General features: G+C 44.6%; 1 protein-coding gene across 1 annotated transcript; it reads left to right on the forward strand.

Annotated features, from left to right (window-relative positions):
- Positions 1-18,980: 18,980 nt before the first annotated feature.
- Positions 18,981-23,644, forward strand: LOC139831455 (uncharacterized). Its single transcript, XM_071820734.1, has 5 exons — positions 18,981-19,196; positions 19,341-19,828; positions 19,915-20,280; positions 23,443-23,525; positions 23,610-23,644. Exons 1-5 carry the CDS (start codon positions 18,981-18,983, stop codon positions 23,642-23,644), a joined length of 1,188 nt encoding a protein of 395 aa, XP_071676835.1.
- Positions 23,645-24,788: the final 1,144 nt, after the last annotated feature.

Below are 24,788 nucleotides of genomic sequence, written 5' to 3' on the forward strand. Positions count from 1 at the left end.
TATGTACTTTACTTGGAGCGTCTGTATGTTTTTGTTTTTGTTTTTGTTTGAATAAATGCTTGTGTGGGAGAGATACACGCTCCGCTGGTTCATATGAACATATATGTTCTTAGCTTTTAATGTTCATGGCGAAGGTTGAAACTGCTTCGTTAATTGTTATATGGTTGGAAACGGGAAATGCTACATGTAGTAATTGGTATGATGTCTTGAATAATGTGATACTTGGCAATTGTTGTGCTCATGTTTAAGTTCTTGCATCATATACCTTGCACCTATTAGTGAAGAAATACATAGAGCTTGCTAAAATTTGGTTTGCATGATTGGTTTCTCTAGAGTCTAGATATTTTCTAGTGAGGTGTTTGAACAACAAGGAAGACAATGTATAGTCTTATAATGCTTGCAATATGTTCTTATGTGAGTCTTGCTGTACTAGTTCATACTTGTGTTTGCTTCAAATAACCTTGCTAGCCTAAGCCTTGTATCGAGAGGGAATACTTCTCATGCATCCAAAATCCTTGAGCCAACCACTATGCCACTTGTGTCCACCATACCTACCTACTACATGGTATTTCTCCGCCATTCCAAAGTAAATTGCTTGAGTGCTACCTTTAAAATTTCCATCCTTTATCTTTGCAATATATAGCTCATGGGACAAATAGCCTAAAAACTATTGTGGTATTGAATATGTACTTATGCATTTTATTTCTTATAAGTTGCTTGTTGTGCGATAACCATGTTCCTGGGGACGCCATCAACTACTCTTTGTTTGATATCATGTGAGTTGCTATGCATGTTCGTCTTGTCTGAAGTAAGGGAGATTTACCACTTGAATGGTTAGAGCATGCATAATGTTAGAGAAGAACATTGGGCCGCTAACTAAAGCCATGATTCATGGTGGAAGTTTCAGTTTTGGACAAATATCCTCAATCTCATATGAGAAAAATTAATTGTTGTTGAATGCTTATGCATTAAAGAGGAGTCCATTATCTGTTGTCTATGTTGTCCCGGTATGGATGTCTAAGTTGAGAATAATCAAAAGCGAGAAATCCAATGCGAGCTTTCTCCTTAGACCTTTGTACAGGCGGCATAGAGGTACCCATTTGTGACACTTGGTTAAAACATATGTATTGCGATGATAATCCAGGTAATCCGAGCTAATTAGGACAAGGTGCGGGCACTATTGGTATACTATGCATGAGGCTTGCAACTTGTAGGATATAATTTACATGATACATATGCTTTATTACTACCGTTGACCAAATTGTTTCTTGCTTTCAAAACCAAAGCTCTAGCACAAATATAGCAATCAATGCTTCCCTCTGCGAAGGGCCATTCTTCTACTTTTATGTTGAGTCAGTTTACCCATTTCTCTCTATCTTAGAAGCAAACACTTGTGTTAACTGTGCATTGATTCTTACATACTTGCTTATTGCAGTTGTTATATTTCTTTGCATTGACAACTATCCATGAGATATACATGTTACAAGTTGAAAGCAACCGCTGAAACTTAATCTTCCATTGTGTTGCTTTAATGCCTTTACTATGAATTTATTGCTTTATGAGTTAACTCTTATGCAAGACTTATTGATGCTTGTCTTGAAAGTACTATTCATGAAAAGTCTTTGCTATATGATTCATTTGTTTACTCATGTCATTACCATTGTTTTGATCGCTGCATTCATTACATGTGCTTACAATAGTATGATCAAGGTTATGATGGCATGTCACTCCAGAAATTATCTTTGTTATCGTTTACCTGCTCGGGACGAGCAGAAACTAAGCTTGGGGATGCTGATACGTCTCCGACGTATCGATAATTTCTTATGTTCCATGCCACATTATTGACGATATCTACATGTTTTATGCATACTTTATGACATATTTATGCGTTTTCCGGAACTAACCTATTGACGAGATGCCGAAGTGCCAATTCCTGTTTTCTGCTGTTTTTGGTTTCAGAAATCCTAGTAAGGAAATATTCTCGGAATTGGACGAAATCAACGCCCAGCATCTTAGAATCCCCGGAAGCTTCCAGAACACCCGAGAGCCGCCAGAGAGGGGCCACAGGGGGCCCACACATGGGGCTGGCGCGGCCAGGGCCTGGGCCGCGCCCCCCTATTGTGTGGCGGCTCCGTACCCCCTCCGACGCCGCCTCTTCGCCTATTTAAGCCTCCTCGACCTAAATCTTCGATACGGAAAAGCCACGGTACGAGAAACCTTCCAGAGCCGCCGCCATCGCGAAGCCAAGATCTGGGGGACAGGAGTCTCTGTTCCGGCACGCCGCCGGGACGGGGAAGTGCCCCCGGAAGGCTCCTCCATCAACACCACCGCCATCTTCATCACCGCTGCTGCCTCCCATGAGGAGGGAGTAGTTCTCCATCGAGGCTAAGGGGCTGTACCGGTAGCTATGTGGTTCATCTCTCTCCCTATGTACTTCAATACAATAATCTCATGAGCTTCCTTACATGATTGAGATTCATATGATGATGCTTGTAATCTAGATGTCATTATGCTAGTCAAGTGGATTTTACTTATGTGATCTCCGGAGACTCCTTGTCTCACGTGTGTAAAGGTGACAGTGTGTGCACCGTGTGGGTCTCTTAGGCTATATTTCACAGAATACTTATTCACTGTTATGAATGGCATAGTGAAGTGCTTATTTATATCTCTTTATGATTGCAATGTGTTTTGTATCACTATTCATCTATGTGCTACTCTAGTGATGTTATTAAAGTAGTTTATTCCTCCTGCACGGTGTAATGGTGACAGTGTGTGCATCGTGTAGTACTTGGCGTAGGCTATGATTGTGATCTCTTGTAGATTATGAAGTTAACTATTGCTATGATGGTATTGATGTGATCTATGCCTCCTTTCGTAGCGTGAAGGTGACAGTGTGCATGCTATGTTAGTACTTGGTTTGGTTATGTTGATCTGTCATGCACTCTAAGGTTATTTAAACATGAACATCGAATATTGTGGAGCTTGTTAACTCCGGCATTGAGGGTTAGTGTAATCCTACGCAGTTAGTGGTGTTCATCATCCAACAAGAGGGTGTAGAGTCTAGCATCTATCTATTTATTATGTTATGTGATCAATGTTGAGAGTGTCCACTGCTGAAAGTATGATCCCTAGGCCTTGTTCCTAAATACTGCTATTATCGCTGCTTGTTTACTGTTCTACTGCATCTGTACTTCCTGCAATATCACCACCATCAATCACACGCCAGTCCTGGACAGCAAAGCACTTTTACGGTGCCGTTGCTCTGCTTATATTTATTCATACCACCTGTATTCCACTATCTCTTCGCCGAACTAGTGCACCTATTAGGTGTGTTGGGGACACAAGAGACTTCTTGCTTTGTGGTTGCAGGGTTGCATGAGAGGGATATCTTTGACCTCTTCCTCCCTGAGTTCGATAAACCTTGGGTGATCCACTTAAGGGAAACTTGCTGCTGTTCTACAAACCTCTGCTCTTGGAGGCCCAACACTGTCTACAAGAATAGAAGCACCCGTAGACATCAAGCACTTTTAAAGGCGCCGTTGTCGGGAGGAAAGGTAAAAGGTACTCACACTCCGGATCTCGGCTACTAAGCTATTTTCGCCGTTGTAAGTACTCGAAGCTATTTCCTTTAGATCCTGCAATTGCATCTTTTTGTTTCTTGTTTACACTAGTTAGGCATAATGGAAAACAACAAAAATATGAGAGATCTTTATGAACTTTATCTTGAATTAGGACATGATGTGTTTGAAGAGAGAATTAAAAAACCCATGGAACTTTATATGCATGCTAATGGGAATGTTATTACTATGAATGCTTTGAACACTATTGTTGCTAATGCTATGGAAAATTCTAAGCTTGGGGAAGCTGGCTTTGATGAGCATGATATTTTTAGTCCCCCAAGCATTGAGGAGAAAATTTACTTTGATGATACTTTGCCTCCTATTTATGATGATTATAATGATAGTAGTCTTTTGGTACCACCTGTTATGGAGGAAAAATTTGATTATGATTACAATATGCCTCCTACACTTGATGAGAATAATAATGATAGCTACTTTGTTGAATTTGCTCCCACTACAACTAATAAAATTGATTATACTTATGTTGGGAGTAGTAATAATTTTATGCATGAGACTCATGATAAAAATGCTTTATGTGATAGTTATATTGTTGAGTTTGCTCATGATACTACTGAAAGTTATTATGAGAGAGGAAAATATGGTTGTAGAAATTGTCATGTTACTAAAACACCTCTCTATGTGCTGAAATTTTTGAAGCTACACTTGTTTTATCTTCCTATGCTTGTCACTTTACTCTTCATGAACTTGTTTATTTACAAGATTCCTTTGCATAGGAAGCATGTTAGGCTTAAATGTTTTTTCAATTTGCCTCTTGATGCTCTCTTTTGCTTCAAATACTATTTCTTGCGAGTGCATCATTCAAACTGCTGAGCCCATCTTAATGGCTATAAAGAAAGAACTTCTTGGGAGATAACCCATGTGTTTATTTTGCTACAGTACTTTGTTTTATATTTGAGTCTTGGAAGTTGTTACTACTGTAGCAACCTCTCCTTATCTTAGTTTTGTTGCATTGTTGTGCCAAGTAAAGTCTTTGATAGTAAGGTTCATACTAGATTTGGATTACTGCGCAGAAACAGATTTCTTTGCTGTCACGAATCTGGGCCTAGTTCTCTGTAGGTAACTCAGAAAATTATGCAAATTTACGTGAGTGATCCTCAGATATGTATGCAACTTTCATTCAATTTGAGCATTTTCATTTGAGCAAGTCTGGTGCCTCAATAAAATTCGTCTTTACGAACGGTTCTGTTTTGACAGATTCTGCCTTTTATTTCGCATTGCCTCTTTTGCTATGTGGGATGGATTTCTTTGTTCCATTGACTTCCAGTAGCTTTGGGCAATGTCCAGAAGTGTTAAGAATGATTGTGTCACCTCTGAACATGTGAGTTTTTGATTATGCACTAACCCTCTAATGAGTTTGTTTCGAGTTTGGTGTGAAGGAAGTTTTCAAGGGTCAAGAGAGGAGGATGATATACTACGATCAAGAAGAGTGAAAAGTCTAAGCTTGGGGATGCCCCGGTGGTTCATCCCTGCATATTTCAAGAAGACTCAAGCATCTAAGCTTGGGGATGCCCAAGGCATCCCCTTCTTCATCGACAAATTTATCAGGTTCCTCCCTTGAAACTATATTTTTATTCGGTCACATCTTATGTACTTTACTTGGAGCGTCTGTATGTTTTTGTTTTTGTTTTTGTTTGAATAAATGCTTGTGTGGGAGAGATACACGCTCCGCTGGTTCATATGAACATATATGTTCTTAGCTTTTAATGTTCATGGCGAAGGTTGAAACTGCTTCGTTAATTGTTATATGGTTGGAAACGGGAAATGCTACATGTAGTAATTGGTATGATGTCTTGAATAATGTGATACTTGGCAATTGTTGTGCTCATGTTTAAGTTCTTGCATCATATACCTTGCACCTATTAGTGAAGAAATACATAGAGCTTGCTAAAATTTGGTTTGCATGATTGGTTTCTCTAGAGTCTAGATATTTTCTAGTGAGGTGTTTGAACAACAAGGAAGACAATGTATAGTCTTATAATGCTTGCAATATGTTCTTATGTGAGTCTTGCTGTACTAGTTCATACTTGTGTTTGCTTCAAATAACCTTGCTAGCCTAAGCCTTGTATCGAGAGGGAATACTTCTCATGCATCCAAAATCCTTGAGCCAACCACTATGCCACTTGTGTCCACCATACCTACCTACTACATGGTATTTCTCCGCCATTCCAAAGTAAATTGCTTGAGTGCTACCTTTAAAATTTCCATCCTTTATCTTTGCAATATATAGCTCATGGGACAAATAGCCTAAAAACTATTGTGGTATTGAATATGTACTTATGCATTTTATTTCTTATAAGTTGCTTGTTGTGCGATAACCATGTTCCTGGGGACGCCATCAACTACTCTTTGTTTGATATCATGTGAGTTGCTATGCATGTTCGTCTTGTCTGAAGTAAGGGAGATTTACCACTTGAATGGTTAGAGCATGCATAATGTTAGAGAAGAACATTGGGCCGCTAACTAAAGCCATGATTCATGGTGGAAGTTTCAGTTTTGGACAAATATCCTCAATCTCATATGAGAAAAATTAATTGTTGTTGAATGCTTATGCATTAAAGAGGAGTCCATTATCTGTTGTCTATGTTGTCCCGGTATGGATGTCTAAGTTGAGAATAATCAAAAGCGAGAAATCCAATGCGAGCTTTCTCCTTAGACCTTTGTACAGGCGGCATAGAGGTACCCATTTGTGACACTTGGTTAAAACATATGTATTGCGATGATAATCCAGGTAATCCGAGCTAATTAGGACAAGGTGCGGGCACTATTGGTATACTATGCATGAGGCTTGCAACTTGTAGGATATAATTTACATGATACATATGCTTTATTACTACCGTTGACCAAATTGTTTCTTGCTTTCAAAACCAAAGCTCTAGCACAAATATAGCAATCAATGCTTCCCTCTGCGAAGGGCCATTCTTCTACTTTTATGTTGAGTCAGTTTACCCATTTCTCTCTATCTTAGAAGCAAACACTTGTGTTAACTGTGCATTGATTCTTACATACTTGCTTATTGCAGTTGTTATATTTCTTTGCATTGACAACTATCCATGAGATATACATGTTACAAGTTGAAAGCAACCGCTGAAACTTAATCTTCCATTGTGTTGCTTTAATGCCTTTACTATGAATTTATTGCTTTATGAGTTAACTCTTATGCAAGACTTATTGATGCTTGTCTTGAAAGTACTATTCATGAAAAGTCTTTGCTATATGATTCATTTGTTTACTCATGTCATTACCATTGTTTTGATCGCTGCATTCATTACATGTGCTTACAATAGTATGATCAAGGTTATGATGGCATGTCACTCCAGAAATTATCTTTGTTATCGTTTACCTGCTCGGGACGAGCAGAAACTAAGCTTGGGGATGCTGATACGTCTCCGACGTATCGATAATTTCTTATGTTCCATGCCACATTATTGACGATATCTACATGTTTTATGCATACTTTATGACATATTTATGCGTTTTCCGGAACTAACCTATTGACGAGATGCCGAAGTGCCAGTTCCTGTTTTCTGCTGTTTTTGGTTTCAGAAATCCTAGTAAGGAAATATTCTCGGAATTGGACGAAATCAACGCCCAGCATCTTAGAATCCCCGGAAGCTTCCAGAACACCCGAGAGCCGCCAGAGAGGGGCCACAGGGGGCCCACACATGGGGCTGGCGCGGCCAGGGCCTGGGCCGCGCCCCCCTATTGTGTGGTGGCTCCGTACCCCCTCCGACGCCGCCTCTTCGCCTATTTAAGCCTCCTCGACCTAAATCTTCGATACGGAAAAGCCACGGTACGAGAAACCTTCCAGAGCCGCCGCCATCGCGAAGCCAAGATCCTGGGGACAGAGTCTCTGTTCGCACGCCGCCGGGACGGGGAAGTGCCCGGAAGGCTCCTCCATCAACACCACCGCCATCTTCATCACCGCTGCTGCCTCCCATGAGGAGGGAGTAGTTCTCCATCGAGGCTAAGGGGCTGTACCGGTAGCTATGTGGTTCATCTCTCTCCCTATGTACTTCAATACAATAATCTCATGAGCTTCCTTACATGATTGAGATTCATATGATGATGCTTGTAATCTAGATGTCATTATGCTAGTCAAGTGGATTTTACTTATGTGATCTCCGGAGACTCCTTGTCCCACGTGTGTAAAGGTGACAGTGTGTGCACCGTGTGGGTCTCTTAGGCTATATTTCACAGAATACTTATTCACTGTTATGAATGGCATAGTGAAGTGCTTATTTATATCTCTTTATGATTGCAATGTGTTTTGTATCACTATTCATCTATGTGCTACTCTAGTGATGTTATTAAAGTAGTTTATTCCTCCTGCACGGTGTAATGGTGACAGTGTGTGCATCGTGTAGTACTTGGCGTAGGCTATGATTGTGATCTCTTGTAGATTATGAAGTTAACTATTGCTATGATGGTATTGATGTGATCTATGCCTCCTTTCGTAGCGTGAAGGTGACAGTGTGCATGCTATGTTAGTACTTGGTTTGGTTATGTTGATCTGTCATGCACTCTAAGGTTATTTAAACATGAACATCGAATATTGTGGAGCTTGTTAACTCCGGCATTGAGGGTTCGTGTAATCCTACGCAGTTAGTGGTGTTCATCATCCAACAAGAGGGTGTAGAGTCTAGCATCTATCTATTTATTCTGTTATGTGATCAATGTTGAGAGTGTCCACTAGTGAAAGTATGATCCCTAGGCCTTGTTCCTAAATACTGCTATTATCGCTGCTTGTTTACTGTTCTACTGCATCTGTACTTCCTGCAATATCACCACCATCAATCACACGCCAGTCCTGGACAGCAAAGCACTTTTCTGGTGCCGTTGCTACTGCTTATATTTATTCATACCACCTGTATTTCACTATCTCTTCGCCGAACTAGTGCACCTATTAGGTGTGTTGGGGACACAAGAGACTTCTTGCTTTGTGGTTGCAGGGTTGCATGAGAGGGATATCTTTGACCTCTTCCTCCCTGAGTTCGATAAACCTAGGGTGATCCACTTAAGGGAAACTTGCTGCTGTTCTACAAACCTCTGCTCTTGGAGGCCCAACACTGTCTACAAGAATAGAAGCACCCGTAGACATCATTGAGCGATAACCATGTTCCTGGGGACGCCATCAACTACCTTTGTTGAATATCATGTGAGTTTCTATGCATGTTCGTCTTGTCTGAAGTAAGGGTGATTTATCATGAGTTGAATGGTTTGAGCGTGCATATTGTTAGAGAAGAACATTGGGCCGCTAACTAAAGCCATGATCCATGGTGGAAGTTTCAGTTTTGGACAACAATCCTCAATCTCTTATGAGAATATTATTTGTTGTTGAATGCTTATGCATTAAAGAGGATTCCATTATCTGTTGTCTATGTTGTCCCGGTATGGATGTCTAAGTTGAGAATAATCAAAAGCGAGAAATCCAATGCGAGCTTTCTCCTTAGACCTTTGTACAGGCAGCGTAGAGGTACCCCTTTGTGATACTTGGTTAAAACATATGTATTGCGATGATAATCCATGTAAATCCAAGCTAATTATGACAAGGGGCGGGCACTATTGGTAATCTATGCATGAGGCTTGCAACTTGTAGGATATAATTTACATAATACATATGCTTTATTACTACCGTTGACAAAATAGTTTCTTGTTTTCAAAACAAAAGCTCTAGCACAAATATAGCAATCAATGCTTCCCTCTGCGAAGGGCCATTCTTCTACTTTTATGTTGAGTCAGTTTACCCACTTCCTTCTATCTTAGAAGCAAACACTTGTGTTAACTGTGCATTGATTCCTACATACTTGCTTATTGCACTTATTATATTACTTTATGTTGACAATATCCATGAGATATACATGTTACAAGTTGAAAGCAACCGCTGAAACTTAATCTTCCTTTGTGTTGCTTCAATACCTTTACTTTGAATTTATTGCTTTATGAGTTAACTCTTATGCAAGACTTATTGATGCTTGTCTTGAAAGTACTATTCATGAAAAGTCTTTGCTATATGATTCAATTGTTTACTCATTGTATTTACCATTGCTTCGAATCGCTGCATTCATTACATGTGCTTACAATAGTATTGATCAAGATTACGATGGCATGTCACTTCAGAAATTATCTTTGTTATCGTTTACCTACTCGGGACGAGTAGGACCTAAGCTTGGGGATGCTGATACGTCTCCAACGTATCGATAATTTCTTATGTTCCATGCTTGTTTTATGATGATACACACATGTTTTATACATACTTTATGTCATATTTATGCATTTTCCGGCACTAACCTATTAACAAGATGCCGAAGAGCCAGTTATTGTTTTCTGCTGTTTTTGGTTTCAGAAATCCTAGTAAGGAAATATTCTCGGAATTGGACGAAATCAACGCCCAGGATCTTATTTTTCCACGAAGCTTCCAGAAGTCCGAAAGGGAAACGAAGTGGGGCGACGAGGCGGCCACACAACAGGGCGGCGCGGCCAGGCCTGGGGCCGCGCGGCCCTAGCGTGTGGGCCCCTCGTGGCGCCCCTAAACCTACCTCTTCGCATATAAGAAGCCTTCATCGATAATAACTCCAGTACCGAGAGCCACGATACGGAAAACCTTCCAGAGACGCCGCCGCCGCCAATCCCATCTCGGGGGATTCAGGAGATCGCCTCCGGCACCCTGCCGGAGAGGGGAATCATCTCCCGGAGGACTCTTCACCTCCATGGTCGCTTCCGGAGTGATGTGTGAGTAGTTCACCCCTGGACTATGGGTACATAGCAGTAGCTAGATGGTCGTCTTCTCCTAATTGTGCTATCATTGTTGGATCTTGTGAGCTGCCTAACATGATCAAGATCATCTATTTGTAATGCTACATGTTGTGTTTGTTGGGATCCGATGAATATGGAATACTATGATATGTTGATTATCAATCTATCTATGTGTTGTTTATGATCTTGCATGCTCTCCGTTATTAGTAGAGGCTCTGGCCAAGTCGTTACTTGTAACTCCAAGAGGGAGTATTTATGCTCGATAGTGGGTTCATGCCTCCATTAAATCTGAGACAGTGACAGAAAGTTCTAAGGTTGTGGATGTGCTGTTGCCACTAGGGATAAAACATCAATGCTATGTCTAAGGATGTATTTGTTGATTACATTACGCACCATACTTAATGCAATTGTCTGTTGTTTGCAACTTAATACTAGAGGGGGTTCGGATGATAACCTGAAGGTGGACTTTTTAGGCATAGATGCATGCTGGATAGCGGTCTATGTACTTTGTCGTAATGCCCAATTAAATCTCACAACTCATCATAACATGTATGTGCATGGTCATGCCCTCTTTATTTGTCAATTGCTATTTCTTATTGGAGAGACACCACTAGTGAACTGTGGACCCTGGTCCATTCTTTTACATCGAATACAATCTACTGCAATTCTCGCTCTACTGTTTTCTGCAAACATCATCATCCACACTATACATCTAATCCTTTGTTACAGCAAGCCGGTGAGATTGACAACCTCACTGTCACGTTGGGGCAAAGTAATTTGGTTGTGTTGTGCAGGTTCCACGTTGGCGCCGGAATCCCTGGTGTTGCGCCGCACTACACTCCGCCGCCATCAACCTTCAACGTGCTTCTTGACTCCTACTGGTTCGATAAACCTTGGTTTCTTACTGAGGGAAACTTACTGCTGTACGCATCACACCTTCCACTTGGGGTTCCTAACGGTCGCGTGATGTACGCGTGTCAAGCTAAATTTCTAGCGCCGTTGCCGGGGAAGTGAAAAAAAATTACACCACAGAGATTTCTAACTCCCACGTCAACTGCACGCCAGCACCGCCCGAGAGAAAGCCAAGATGGATCAACTGGAGGTAGACGCGGTTACACCATTGTATGAAGGATGCAGGCCGGAAGATACCCGCCTGAAAGTAACGCTCATGGCTCTAGAGATGAAGGTAAAGCACAAAATGACCGACACATCCTTCAACGACAACATGTCATTCTGGCACGAACGTCTTCCCAAAGGTAACACGTGTCCGACTAGTATCGAGGAGGCCAAGAAAATCGTGTGTCCTCTGAAATTACCGCATGTGAAATACCATGTGTGATTGAACGATTGCATCATTTATCGGAACGAGCACGCAGAGTGTACCATATGTCCGGAGTGCGGCGTCAGTCGGTACAAGAAGGGGAAGAAAGCTCCTCGGAAGGTGGTGTGGTACTTTCCGATCACTCCTCGTCTGCAGCGGTATTTCGCGGATCCTAAGCAAGCAAAGCTAATGCGCTGGCACGCGGAGATGAGGAAGGGAGAAGATGACGCAGATGATCCGGACAAAAAGAAAAATGACAGGATGTTGAGACACCCTTCGGATGCTAGCCAGTGGAATGCGTTGAACCTCGAGTACCCAGAATTTGGGGACGATCCTAGGAACATAAGGCTGGGCGCGAGCACCAATGGAGTCAATCCGTTTGGCAGCCAGAGCAGCACGCATAGCACCTGGCCCGTGTTTGTGTGGATGTACAACCTCCCCCCTGGTTGTGCATGAAGAGGAAGTATATTCAAATGAGTATGCTAATTGAAGGGCCAAAACAACCAGGGAACGACATCAATTTGTATATGGGGCTTCTGAAAGAGGAGCTAGCCACGCTATGGGACACGCCTGCCAATACGTGGGACACCGCCGCGGAAAAATATTTCCCTATGAGAGCCGCACTGCTCACGACAGTGCACGACTTTCTCGGTTACGGATATGTCGCGGGGTAGGTGGTCCACGGATTCAATGCATGCGTCAGGTGCATGGATGACACAACGTACCGCCAACTAGATAGAGATCTCGGGTCCTCGAAAACGGTGTTCATGGGACATCGAAGGTGGCTTCGCGAGGACGACCCATGGAGGAAACGCAAGGATCTGTTCGATGGTCGAGACGAACCCCGAAGACGGCCACGTACAAGAAGCGACGAGCTATTGAAAAATTGGAAAGAGTGCCCACCGCCGGGAAAGAAGCGAAAGGCGCCGGAGCCGCTCCTTAAGGTATGGAAGACGAGGTCTGTTTTCTGGGACTTGCCGTACTGGAAAATCCTCTGTGTGCCTCACAGCCTTGATGTCATGCACATCACGAAGAACGTGTGCGAGAGTCTACTTGGTACCCTCCTCAACATGCCAGAGAAGACCAAAGATGGGCCGAAAGCAAGGTACGACTTGCAAGCAATTGGGATCAGGGAGGAGCTTCACGCGGGACGCCCTAATGATGATGATGATGATGACGATGACGATGATGAGGCGGAGGACACGCAAAGTCGTCGCAAGGGCAAAAAGGCCAAAAAGATCGAATATTACTGCCCCCCCCCCCCGCGTGCTTCACTCTAAGTCAGAAGGAGATCGAGCAGTTTTTCGACTGTCTCCTAGGAGTAAAAATTCCTTACGGTTACGCGGGGAAGATAAGCAGGTACCTAGACAAAGCGAAGCAGAGGTTCAGCGGAATGAAGTCTCACGACTGTCACGTGCTGATGACGTAGATACTTCCGGTTGCAATCCGAGGGATCATGGATGCGCACGTCCGTGAAACGCTTTTTGGCCTATGCAACTTTTTCGACATCATCTCTCGGAAGTCTGTTGGCGTGAGGCAACTTAGAAGGCTACAGGAAGAGATCGTGGTGATACTGTGCGAGCTTGACATGTACTTCCCGCCGCATTCTTCGACGTTATGGTGCATCTGCTGGTACATATCGTGGAGGATATCATCCAACTGGGACCGACATTCCTGCACAGCATGATGTCGTTCGAAAGGATGAATGGTGTCATCAAAGGGTACGTTCGCAACAGGGCACGTCCAGACGGAAGCATAGCCAAGGGCTTTCTGCCGAAGAGTGCATCTCCTTCTGCACGAGTTATCTAGAAATCGAGAATCACGTCGGTCTGCCCGTAAACAGGCACCTCGGGAAGCTCGCTAGATGGGGTCACCGCGAGGGTAGCCGCGAAATGCATGTCGACTACAAGGGTCGAATCGCCGACTTTGAAAGAGCAAACCTAGTCGCGCTACAACACATAGACGTGGTCGATCCTTGGGTGGTAGAGCACAAAACCTTCATCACCACGACGTACAATGATCAGGGCCAACAGAGGACGGACAGAGATATAATCAAAGAGCACAACTCAACCTTCACGCGGTGGTTCAAGGACAAGATGTTGTCGTACCCTATAGACGAGGATTCTTCTGCCGAAGAAAAACTCATATTCGCTTGTCACGGGGCGCAGAACACAACCCGATGACATTTCAGGCGTACGATATCAACGGCTACACATTCTACACCGAGGAAAAGGACATGAAGAGCGATTATCAGAACTCCGGGGTAACGATGGAGTCTTACACCAGTGACATCAAGCAGAGATACTACGGAAATATTGAGGAGATCTGGGAGCTGAGCTACGCCGGAGAGAATGTGCCGATGTTCCGTGTCAGGTGGGCCAAGAACGTCGTAAAAGAAGACCGGCATTTCACCACCATGGTTATACCCGAAGCCAAGTCCAAGACGGCGAGCGCAAAGGTCACCACGAAATATGAGCCATGGGTACTAGCTTCCCAAGTGGACCAATGCTTCTTCATTACCGACCCGCAAAAGCCCAGCCGTGTTGTCGTGAGGAGAGGCAAAAGGAGCATCATCGGAATGGATGGAGCCGCCAACGAGCTAGACTTCGACCAGTACGGCGATCCGAAGATGGAAGATGACGACGACGATGATGAAGAACCATACACAACAAGAAGAAGCAGGACCACCCTACCTAAAGGCCGTCCATTCAAGAGAAGAAGTCTAGGAGTTCCGGGGCTAAATTATTCAACCGCGAGAAAGAAGGGCAAGAAGATTGTGAAAAGATAATTATGTATCATTTTCTTGTATGAATAATGGATGTCATATTGTTAATCTACACATTGTACCGATCAAAATAGACATATAATTTATATTTTTGGATATTTTCAAGATTCTATAGTATTTTAAATATTCTACATAATTATAATTATTTATGCCTTTTATTTTGCTGTATTATGTTGTTTATTACTGCTGGGTTAAATCATTTTAAAAAAAGGTTAGAAATTAGGGCCGCCAGGGTTCGAACCTGGCCAGCCAGTGTAAACCAAGCAGGGTACAGATAGCTAGCCATTGCGGTACGGTGCGGATCTTGTCAAGGTACCATCCATTTTGTTTTTGACCCTATCCTAAAGTCGTAGTGGCGCACCACTAGTGGTGCGCCATTGCTAAGAGTCACTGTGGCGCACCCCGAGCAGTGCGCCATTGTTTAGGGGGGTCGGGGACTTAGCCAAATCCCTATCCTCTTCTTCTCCCCATCCCCATTCACCATTCCCCAATCCTCTCCAACGACGGCAGCCTCCTCTCCGATGCCACCTCCCCGGCGACACGAGCGACCCCGACGACGCCCTCACCACCCCGGCGACGCCCTCCTCTCCTCGCCACCCCGGCAACGCCCTCCTCTGCATCATCACCGATGCCCCCTCGATCTTGATCTCCGACGGCCAGATCCCCTCGATTCCCCTCCTCCCACTGGCGGGCGCCTCTCCCCATTCACCACTCCCTCTCCGCTGAACTCGTCGTACTCGCTGCGCCCTCCTCTGCATCATCACCGACGCCCCCTGCTCAGGAGCAGGAGCAGGAGAAGCACATCGCGCCGCCCTCGACCGCTGACGTAGCATCCAAGGTAGCCCCCGATGCCCCCTCCTCCTCATCCTCATGCTTGCTGTTAGGTGCCGCTGCTTGCTAGGTGCTTGTTGCCGCTGCTTGCTGCTGCTAGGTGTTGCTGCTTGCTAGGTGCTTGCTGCCGCTGTTTGCGCTGCTGTTAGGGTTAGACGAATGTTGGATTTTTAATATTGTTGTTGCTCATGATGGATTTTTAATATTGTTGCTTGCCGCTGCTCATGATGGATTTTTAATATTGCTGTGCATAGCTAGGTACCATCATTCATCAAAGCATCCAAATGTTGGGTGTCTTCAGAGATGAATGTTAACTCTGTATTTTGATGTTAGCTACAACATTATTGAAAATGACTTGAGCACTGGCATTCATTGATGCAAAACATTTGAGTTTAGTTTAGTTTTCTTTAAATGACTTAGTTTAAAACATTTTTGAGAGAAAAACACAAACATTCTGTTTACTAGCAGTTCATACTAACATGGATAACATAGGGGTTGTCAAGATGCTTGATAGTCTAGTGAAGCAAAATAAAATTGCTAAGTAACTAGTCTGTGCACCTTATGCAAACCAAATGAGGAATTTTGATTTCACAAAAGGTGGTTCTCTGTAGTTCATTGGAGTTCTTTGTTGCAAATGCAGTTAGTTAGTGTAATGCACATTTATTTTGCTATGGTGTAACATGCTAGGTGTGCTTTTGATAATAGGAATTACTGCCCTGCTGCTTATACATGGTTACTTTATTTGATGGCTGGCTTGTGGCCTTGCTTGCTTTTCTTGTTCTACTTAGTTGGCCTAGGAGTGATTTCCTGGACCCTAAGTATATACTTCTACAGCTAGTGGATTTCGGTGAAGGGCTGTACTAAAATATTTTTGATAAGAACAGATGATGTACTTGATTCTTTGTCCCTGGCAGCATATTATTGAATTAATTAGGCAAACACAATGTCTAATCATGTTTGAGTTTCATGTAGAAGTGTTCAACTTTTAAGAGTTGATTTGGCCACTAAAAGGAAATTGCACTTCAACTTTATGGACAAATATGCAATATTTCTTTTTTAAAGGGATCGATGCAAGTATCTGATCGTAGAATATCTATAAAACTATGCAGTATCTGATCGTGCCTAGTTCAGTTACTCTGATTGCAAAGTTTTCCTTCTAACTTAAGGAACACTCAATGTGATCCAGCTATTATTGGGTTATTAGCATATGGTAACACAGTATGAAGCTTGTTGTTGTTTATTTTTGAAGATGATGAACACAGTATGATAATGTATGATAATTTCTTCACATTTTGGATAGTATTGATGATGATTTCTTCTTCTCGTTTTAGGATACTGGCAGAGTTGAGCACCTGACCGCCGCCCCCGCATATTCCTCGTCCTAGAGCAACATGTTAGCTCTCCGTGACTCCCCACGACCCACGGTGAGCAACACCTTCCTCGTCCTCTGCTGTTGTTAGTTGGCTGCTAGCTGCTGCTTTCTTTTATTTATTTACGACTTCCAGTAACCTTCATAGCTTCTTTGTTTAGGTGCTCCAGTGGCTGCAACCTCGTCGGCACCCTTCATCGACTTGGAGCCGGACCTGCTCGAGCGTCGTCGTCTTCTTCCCGGAGCATCATCGTCTTCTTCCCGGAGCCAGACTTGCTCATTTGTTATTGCTGCTGCTGGTAATTGCTTCAGGCCTTCTACTTACACTGCTATAGCTTCTTGCTGCTAGCTTGGTGCTAGCTGCTGCTAGGTTGCTTGCTGCTGCTAGCTTGGTGCTGCTGCTAGCTTGGTGCTACTGCTAGCTTGCTGGCTGCTGCTACCTTGCTGCTATAGCTTGCTGCTGCTACTAGGTGCTGTTGGATGGTGCTACTTGCTGCTCAGCTTGCTGCTCAGCTTGCTGCTGCTACTTGCATAGTTTACAAGGTTGCTGTCAGCTTGGGCATTGGTGTACTTTTGGTAAATTGTAACTAATGTGCTGATTACCTGAGTGATATATTTATCCATTGTTTTTATGGAGCAGCACCTGGAGAAGCACTTAGTGCATTTTATTGTTGATGCTGATGCTGCTTCTAGCTGGTGCTGCTAGCTAGCTGTTGCATGCTCCTTGCCATCTGGTGCATTTTGTTGTTGCTACTGCTGCTAGCACTTTGTTGCTGGTGTGTATATGGTGGTGTCAACATTTCTGTAGTGTGTATATGGTGTCATATTCTTGTCCAGGGATCGACTGAGTTGCCCATTATCCCCGAAATGTTGATTCATTTTCGTTTCGGCGAAAATGGGGCACTCATATGTCCATAAATTAGCATAGGTTATGCCCAATTTTTTCGTGAAATTTTGCGCTAACTTTATGCATTTTTTCCTACTTAGTTCTAACATGGCCGACAACGATGAGGCCGGCGGCAGCGGCAGCAAGCCATTCTGGATGATAACCGATGAAGTGGAGATGATGGAGTCACAACCTCGCCGCGATGACGGCGAGGATGATGGCACCGATCCTCGCAGTTTGCCCCTTGGGACAACCCTTTAAGTAGGGCGTTGAATGCCCACAAGAAGAGGGATCCATTGAGTAAGCCGACGTTGGCTGGTCGTGTGGTCGGCGAAGGATGCTCTATGAAATGGTCGATTACTACAAGTCAGGGAAAAAGGAGAAAAAGGCCACCATCGATGAGAAGGAGGTCGCACATCTCAAGGCACAAGTTGCGCAGATCCCGACATTGGTCAAGGAGCAAGTGCGACAACAAGTGCAACATATCATGGAGACCCAACAGAGGACGCAACGGCAGCAAGTGGAGGAACAAGTGGGCAACACGCTTAGCTCTATCATCCCTACCTTGGTTGCCGGTCTGGACGCGTGGTATAGGGGAGGAAAAAAGGGGCCTCCCCCCGTTCCCAGTTTCACGAGCAGCAACTCACACAACGTGGAGCCATCGGTGAGTCCGCGGGCGGCAACAATGGTGTCTCCGGCGGCGCAAACCTTGGTGGCTCCGGCGGCGCCAACATTGGTGGCTCCGGCGGCGCCAACCTTGGTGGCTCCCGCGGCGCCAACCTTGGTGTCTCCCGCGGCGCCATTACTTCAGCTCAATGCACCCGTCGCTACGGATAATACGCCGCCCGGCACCGCGCCAACAAGCGGCCACTCCATCAGTGGCACGCCCGCCGCCGGCGGTGCCTCGACCTTAGCCGAGCTGGACGCCATCATGGTAACCAACCCTCGTCTCCGATGACTTCCATATCCTTGCCTTTGACAAGCTAGCCATCCCTAACGCCCTACATGTTTTCCGCAGGGTGCCGCCGCCGACGTCCCATGCACTCTCCTGCATTTTGTGAACGGCGAGTTGATCGATGTTGCCAAGGCCAAAATCGTTCACCCGAGCAACCGCCAGTTACACGGTGTACCCATGGCACCCGACGTGTATAGGATTCAACTGGTTCGGGTGCTTAGTGGCTACGACGACGTGGTACCTCCCTTTCAACCCCATGGTACCAACGAAGATGAGGTCCTTACCCTCCACCAATGCTTCAATTGGTCCATGGTTTGACCAAAGAGCCAGATTCGTTTGGGGACGAGGGACACCACCCCCACAGACAGCACCCCAAGCCGTGCCGGCGCCAAGCCATGGCAAGACCACCACAACGGTGCCGCCATCAGCCAACGAGCACATGCATATGGCACAGAATCCTCACGATGGTCCGGACGAGGACAGGACGTTTGCCAACCTTGACTGCAACTTCAATTTTGCAATGGACTATGATCTCATTGGCCAACCCTCTCAAGCTGCCGCTGAGGGGAAAATCTATTGCAACAAGAGGCGCCTATTCTGTTCTCAGGAGACGCCTCCAGCTGCCGACTTCACCGAGACTCAGCCGATAGCCGAGGTGAGAAGTGTTATCAGTCCTAACACACTGAAGAAGGCTTGCGAAGAGGAGAATGCAGTCCCAATAAATACGAAGCCGAAGGGACAAAAAAGAAAGAAGAAGGACGACAAGTCTGCCAGCCAGCCGGCACTGATCCGTGCTCAGGACGGGCCACCAGTTCCCAAGGATATCGAGTCGAGGGTGCATGTGTCGGGTGAGCCGACGCTAATTAAAAGATTGTACGATGCCGCACCCGGTCCTATGCGATCTCTGGTGGACGGTGGTTGGCATATGGAGGAGCGGCGTCTCAAGGAGAAAGATAATGGATACCCGGTGTATGTGGCCAAGGTGCCCTCGGGCCATGGCTTTGTCGATAGCGGATTCGCCCAGAAGATCTTCTTGCGGTATGATGACATCTTCGCCATGTTGAACAGTTATCCGCGGCACTACACCTTCGTTCGCCTATACTCGATCAGTAAGGCGATGCGGATCATTAGAGACAAGACCTCGGGCATCACGATAGCCGACCCCTTCTACATGCGTGCCGTCCACTTGGCCAGCGCCGGTGATCGGAAAGTGGCGTCTGAGTACCTCAAAGGCTTCTTTCTAGCGAACCAGAAGAAGTACAACCTCCTCCTGCCTGTATTTCCCGAGTAAGTCATCCCCTCACCGGTCTTAACACGTGATTTTTTTAGATTTCTATCGTCCTGTTCTTAAACATTATGTGTTCTATACGCAGAGACAATACATGCACACTCATCTCCATAACCCCGAAATATTCCATGGCCACATACTTTGATACAGAGAGTAAGTCAAGCACGGACTACACGAATGTCAAGGCTGTACTTGATGATGCTCTCAATGGCTACGTCAAAGCTAAAGGCATCATGGAGAGGCCAAATCGTAGGTACGGGAAGCACGTGTTCAAGCACATAACAAATTTTCCCTGCGTCAAGAAGCCGCCTTCTAGTAAGAAGGATGCCTACTACGCCCTCCACCACATGGAGGCGTTCATACGGGACCAGCAGCAGCTTACGCTGCCTGAGCATCTCAGAGAATGGGGCAACGGCTTGTCACGGATCCGGGACGACGGCATCAAGCAAGAGTTCTTTCGCATCCAAGTAGAGTTTTGTGAAATCATCTTTCAAGATGTCATTAGAAGCGCGGGGGAGTTCTATGCCGGCTATCAGCCGTCAAACAGTGACATAGACACGATGCTCCAAATGCCGGGTGACGACTACCGCTCATGGATGTGATTGAAGAAAGGCGGCGGTTTTATCCATGCTCCGTCGTCCCTTTAGTCGAGTCTTGATGTGCGAGCCTAGTTATGTAGTTGTGAACTAAAGACGAGCTTGTGTTGTAATAAACTTTATCCAGCACTTTACTTGCATGTCTGTTTAATTAGTTTCGATGGTTGTTGAACTTATATGTAATCGATGCTATTAATTACTAGTTCGGCTATGTTTGTTTCATTTTTCTTTTGCATATGCTATTTAGTTGATACCACTTGGCTCTTTCTTCCATTTTAGTGCCGATGATTAGAATGTTCGGTCAACTGTACACTCCGGGGTGACGCCAGTGAGCCTGGTGTGATGGCACAAATATCAATCTCTTGTGCATCCTACCTGGCCTCACTGACGCCATCCCGGAATGTTCATATTTGTTTCTACCAACAATGTATGAGGCCCTCGTCATTCCATTTGCTTTGGTTTTTCAGAATGCTGATGATTAGAATGTTCAGTCAACTGTACACTCCGGGGTGACGCCAGTGAGCCTGGTGCGATGACACAAATATCAATCTTTTGTGCATCCTACCTGGCCTCACTGACGCCATCCCGGAATATTCATATTTGTTTCGACCAACAATGTATGAGGCCCTCGTCATTCCATTTGCTTTGGTTTTTCAGAATGCCGATGATTAGAATGGTTGGTCAGCTATACACTTGGGGGAGGGGCCCGTGAACCTGGTGCGATGACACAAATATCAATCTCTTGTGCATCCTACTTGGTTTCACTTACCCCTTCTCTAAATGTTAATATTTGTTTCGACCAACAAAATATGAGGCATTCCATTTAGTTCATACTAGCTACTTGTCTCTTATTTGAGTTAGCACTTCTTAATTGCATTGGCCTTTCTTCCATTTTAGTGTCGATAATTAGAATGTTCGGTCAACTGTACACTCCGGGGTGACGCCAGTGAGCCTGGTGTGATGGCACAAATATCAATCTCTTGTGCATCCTACCTGGCCTCACTGACGCCATCCCGGAATGTTCATATTTGTTTCGACCAACAATATATGAGGCATGCCTTTTAGTTCATACTACTTGGATAGTTTTTGAGTTTTCTCTTATTCTTTGCAAACATCTTTGAGTTTGCACTTCTTAATTGCATTGGCCTTTCTTCCATTTTTAGTGCCGATGATTAAATTTTGTGGTCACTACACTTGGGGGAGGCGCTAGTGAGCCTGGTGCGATGGCACAAATATCAATCTCTTGTGCATCCTACTTGGCCTCACTAACGCCTTCCCTAAATGTTAATATTTGTTCCGACCAACAATGTATGAGCCATACCTTTTAGTTCATACTACTTGGATCGTTTTTGAGTTTGCTCTTATTCATTGCAAACATCTATGAGTGTGCATTAATGTTTCTTTGGCTTGTGCATATGTGCAGATATGACGTGGTATGTCGTGTACAAGGGCAAGGTTCCCGGAGTCTACAACGACTGGGAGGAGTGTCGGAGACAAGTTCACCGTTTTAGCGGTAACAGCTACAAAGGGTACACCACTAGAGCGGAGGCCGAAGACAGATACGCACGCTATCTGGCGGGAGAGAGGAGGGAGCGGAGGAGGAACCGGATGAAGACCACTTTCATCGGGACGGTGCTAGTAGTGACTCTAGCTCTCTTCTATGTGATGCTAGTTTAGATGATCGACCTTGTGTAACCACTAGCTCATTTGTGACTTGTAACCCTGTAACACTTGTCTAATATTTGAAATCTTGTGAATCATGGAGGCTAATGTGAAGGACTATGTATTGGTATACTGTGCTATTGTATATATGTGTTATATATTCTGTATCTGTGATGTTATACTGTGCTATACAACTTGTACAAATACATGCCAGAAATACAAAAAATGAAAACGAACTACTAGCAGTGGTGCACTACTGGACCATGAGTGGCGCACGACCACCAAGTAACAATGGCGCACTAGCCTGGACCCAGTGGCGCACAACCCTCTGATCACCTTCGAAACTGCCAGTGGCGCACCAAAACTGCCAGCAGTGGCGCACGTCTGAGATGCAACAGTAGCGCACCTAAACATGAAGCAATGGCGCACTAGCTCGCCGTAACAGTGGCGCACCCAAGGAGGCAGCAGTGGCGCACCGACAGCAGAAAGTAGTGGCGCACTGCTGCTGAACAACAGTGGCGCACCCCTTTGGAGTAATAGTGGTGCACCAGTGTACCTGTCAATGGTGCACAAGGTAGTGCGCCACTATTACATAGGGTAGTTGTGGCGCACCAGAGCTGCGCCACTACTAAAACTTAGCAGTGGCGTGATTACAATGGCGCACCAGCAGTGCGCCACTGATGGGGAAAGGTGGTGCGCCACTAATTGCCTATTTCCTAGTAGTGTACCTAGTTCCTAAACCACAAATGTTGCCGAAGATGAATAATTCCCTCTAGTCACATTTGGGGATTAGGACTGGTTCCTAATTTCCATTAATTGAGTTCAAATATTGAAATGCCTCATTTCATATGATGGCAACATTTTAACCATAACCCAATATTTTCCTTTTTCTTTGTTTTGTTTCTCTTATTGCAGGAAAAGAAGAATAAGAAATGTTGAGAAGATTTAAATTAGATTTAGAAATTATTTTAGTTCTTATGTAACTTATAATATTTCAATAAGTAATAATACTTATGTGAATTGTTATTAGTAATATTTGATTATCATTCCTATTTGTTATTACTTTGTATTTTATATAATTGTTTAAAATTCAAATTCTTATTTGAGTTTTGTCTTCCATATTATAATTTGAATTCAGATTGTTCCCCCCAAAACACATGACTTCGCAGAGGTCATGTCAAAATTTATCGCACTCGCATCGATGACTAACTCAATTCCACCGATGCAAGAGAAAACTCGATCCCTTTGACAGTTTTAAACAAAAGCGCGAAAATTCCCCGGATTTTCTATGCATGAATGCAATGCGCACATATGTTTCCTCTCTTTTTGTAACCCCAAATACTGGGATATTACAGAGTATCTCCCGAGGTTCCTTATTGTCGACTCAGGGTGGCTCTGCGCGCACTTGATGCAAAAGTTGCAGCTCTTCTCTCGTCAAGTACTCTTCTTTGTTTTTCTAGTTCTCGTCCAGCGCGAGTGAGTCTATATTAATATGTTTGCAGCTCTTCTGCTGTGGATGTAGTGGTCATCGACTCCGTGCCATCCATGGCTCTCTGAGCTCTGTCCCAGACTGCTTGCAGAAGTTGTACTTTTTCGCGATGTGTAGTCACGACGTATTTATTTCCTGTTCCTCGCGTAAAATCAGCAGGATCGATGTATGGATTGCCCAAATCATCGAAATCCTCTTACGCTTCATCTTCTTGGCGACTTGATTCACCGATTGCATAGACTTGATGATATATTGTAGCTTTGTTTTCCTCTTCAGGGTCGGTGACACCGTCATATAGATCGGCAAAAACCTCCCGAATAGAAGTAAATCTATCGATGAAGTCCAAGCTGCCGATGATTTTCGAGTCGTTGCTCAGATCGGAGCCCGTGAACGACCCGAACGACATATCGCCGAACATATCGGCGAGTTCTCCACCGATGGCGAGCTTGATGAAGCTTGTTGGCAAAACCTCCTCGCCTCCTGACTCGATTGATGATGATGATGATCCCGTGAAATCGGAATCGGCCATTAACGATCCCGAAAAAATCGGTGCCGCGAGACGGTGCGATCCTTCTTTCCCGACGCGGACGTGGAAACTCCCAAACGTCATCTCCACTGACTCCTCCAGATCGGCATATGCATGCAAACGGGCGGGAGGGTGAGGAACAAAATCATCGAGATCAGGTCGGATCTGTTTACCTCCCTCCATCGCGTTGCTCGTCGTTGATGATGTTGACGATGCCATTGAGATCACCACCTTGTCACCTCTAATTCCCACAGACGGCGCCAATTGACAAGGGATTAACTTGTCAATGCCTACAGATTGTAGACTTGGGTTTCATAGAAAGTAGAGGGCAACTAGATCTCGAAGGTTTCAACCGAAAAGGTGCTCGACTAAGTAAAAAACTAGGGTTTGCGGATAATATATTCGATGATTCTCAACCCCTCGGCTTCCCTTTATATAGGAGGGAGAGCCGAGAGATCTTCTTGTCGTACAAGTTAGAAATTTCGGGAGACTCTCTGAGTTTCTCCGGTATAATTACATGACTCTCAATTCCTAATATAACTCTATCTCCCATATTGATGTTTGCTGGGCTTCTGGACCTTGAAAGCTTTGGGTCGTAGGCCTCCAAGTAATCTCGGGTACCTTATTCGGCAGGTCCATCTGGGATGACTATGTCACCGACGGAATACCGTAAGCCAACATGCGCA

The sequence above is a fragment of the Lolium perenne genome, chromosome 1 (genome assembly GCF_019359855.2).
Source record: "Lolium perenne isolate Kyuss_39 chromosome 1, Kyuss_2.0, whole genome shotgun sequence".
Taxonomy (NCBI): domain Eukaryota; kingdom Viridiplantae; phylum Streptophyta; class Magnoliopsida; order Poales; family Poaceae; genus Lolium; species Lolium perenne.

Bases quoted from the DNA above. Each gene is read 5' to 3' on its own strand.
- LOC139831455 (XM_071820734.1), top strand. From the start codon at position 18,981: ATGCATATGGCACAGAATCCTCACGATGGTCCGGACGAGGACAGGACG. The intron at 19,829-19,914 runs GTAAGTCATCCC...TTCTATACGCAG, and splicing joins CTCCTGCCTGTATTTCCCGA to AGACAATACATGCACACTCA. The intron at 20,281-23,442 runs GTTCTTTCGCAT...GGGATATTACAG, and splicing joins GACGACGGCATCAAGCAAGA to AGTATCTCCCGAGGTTCCTT.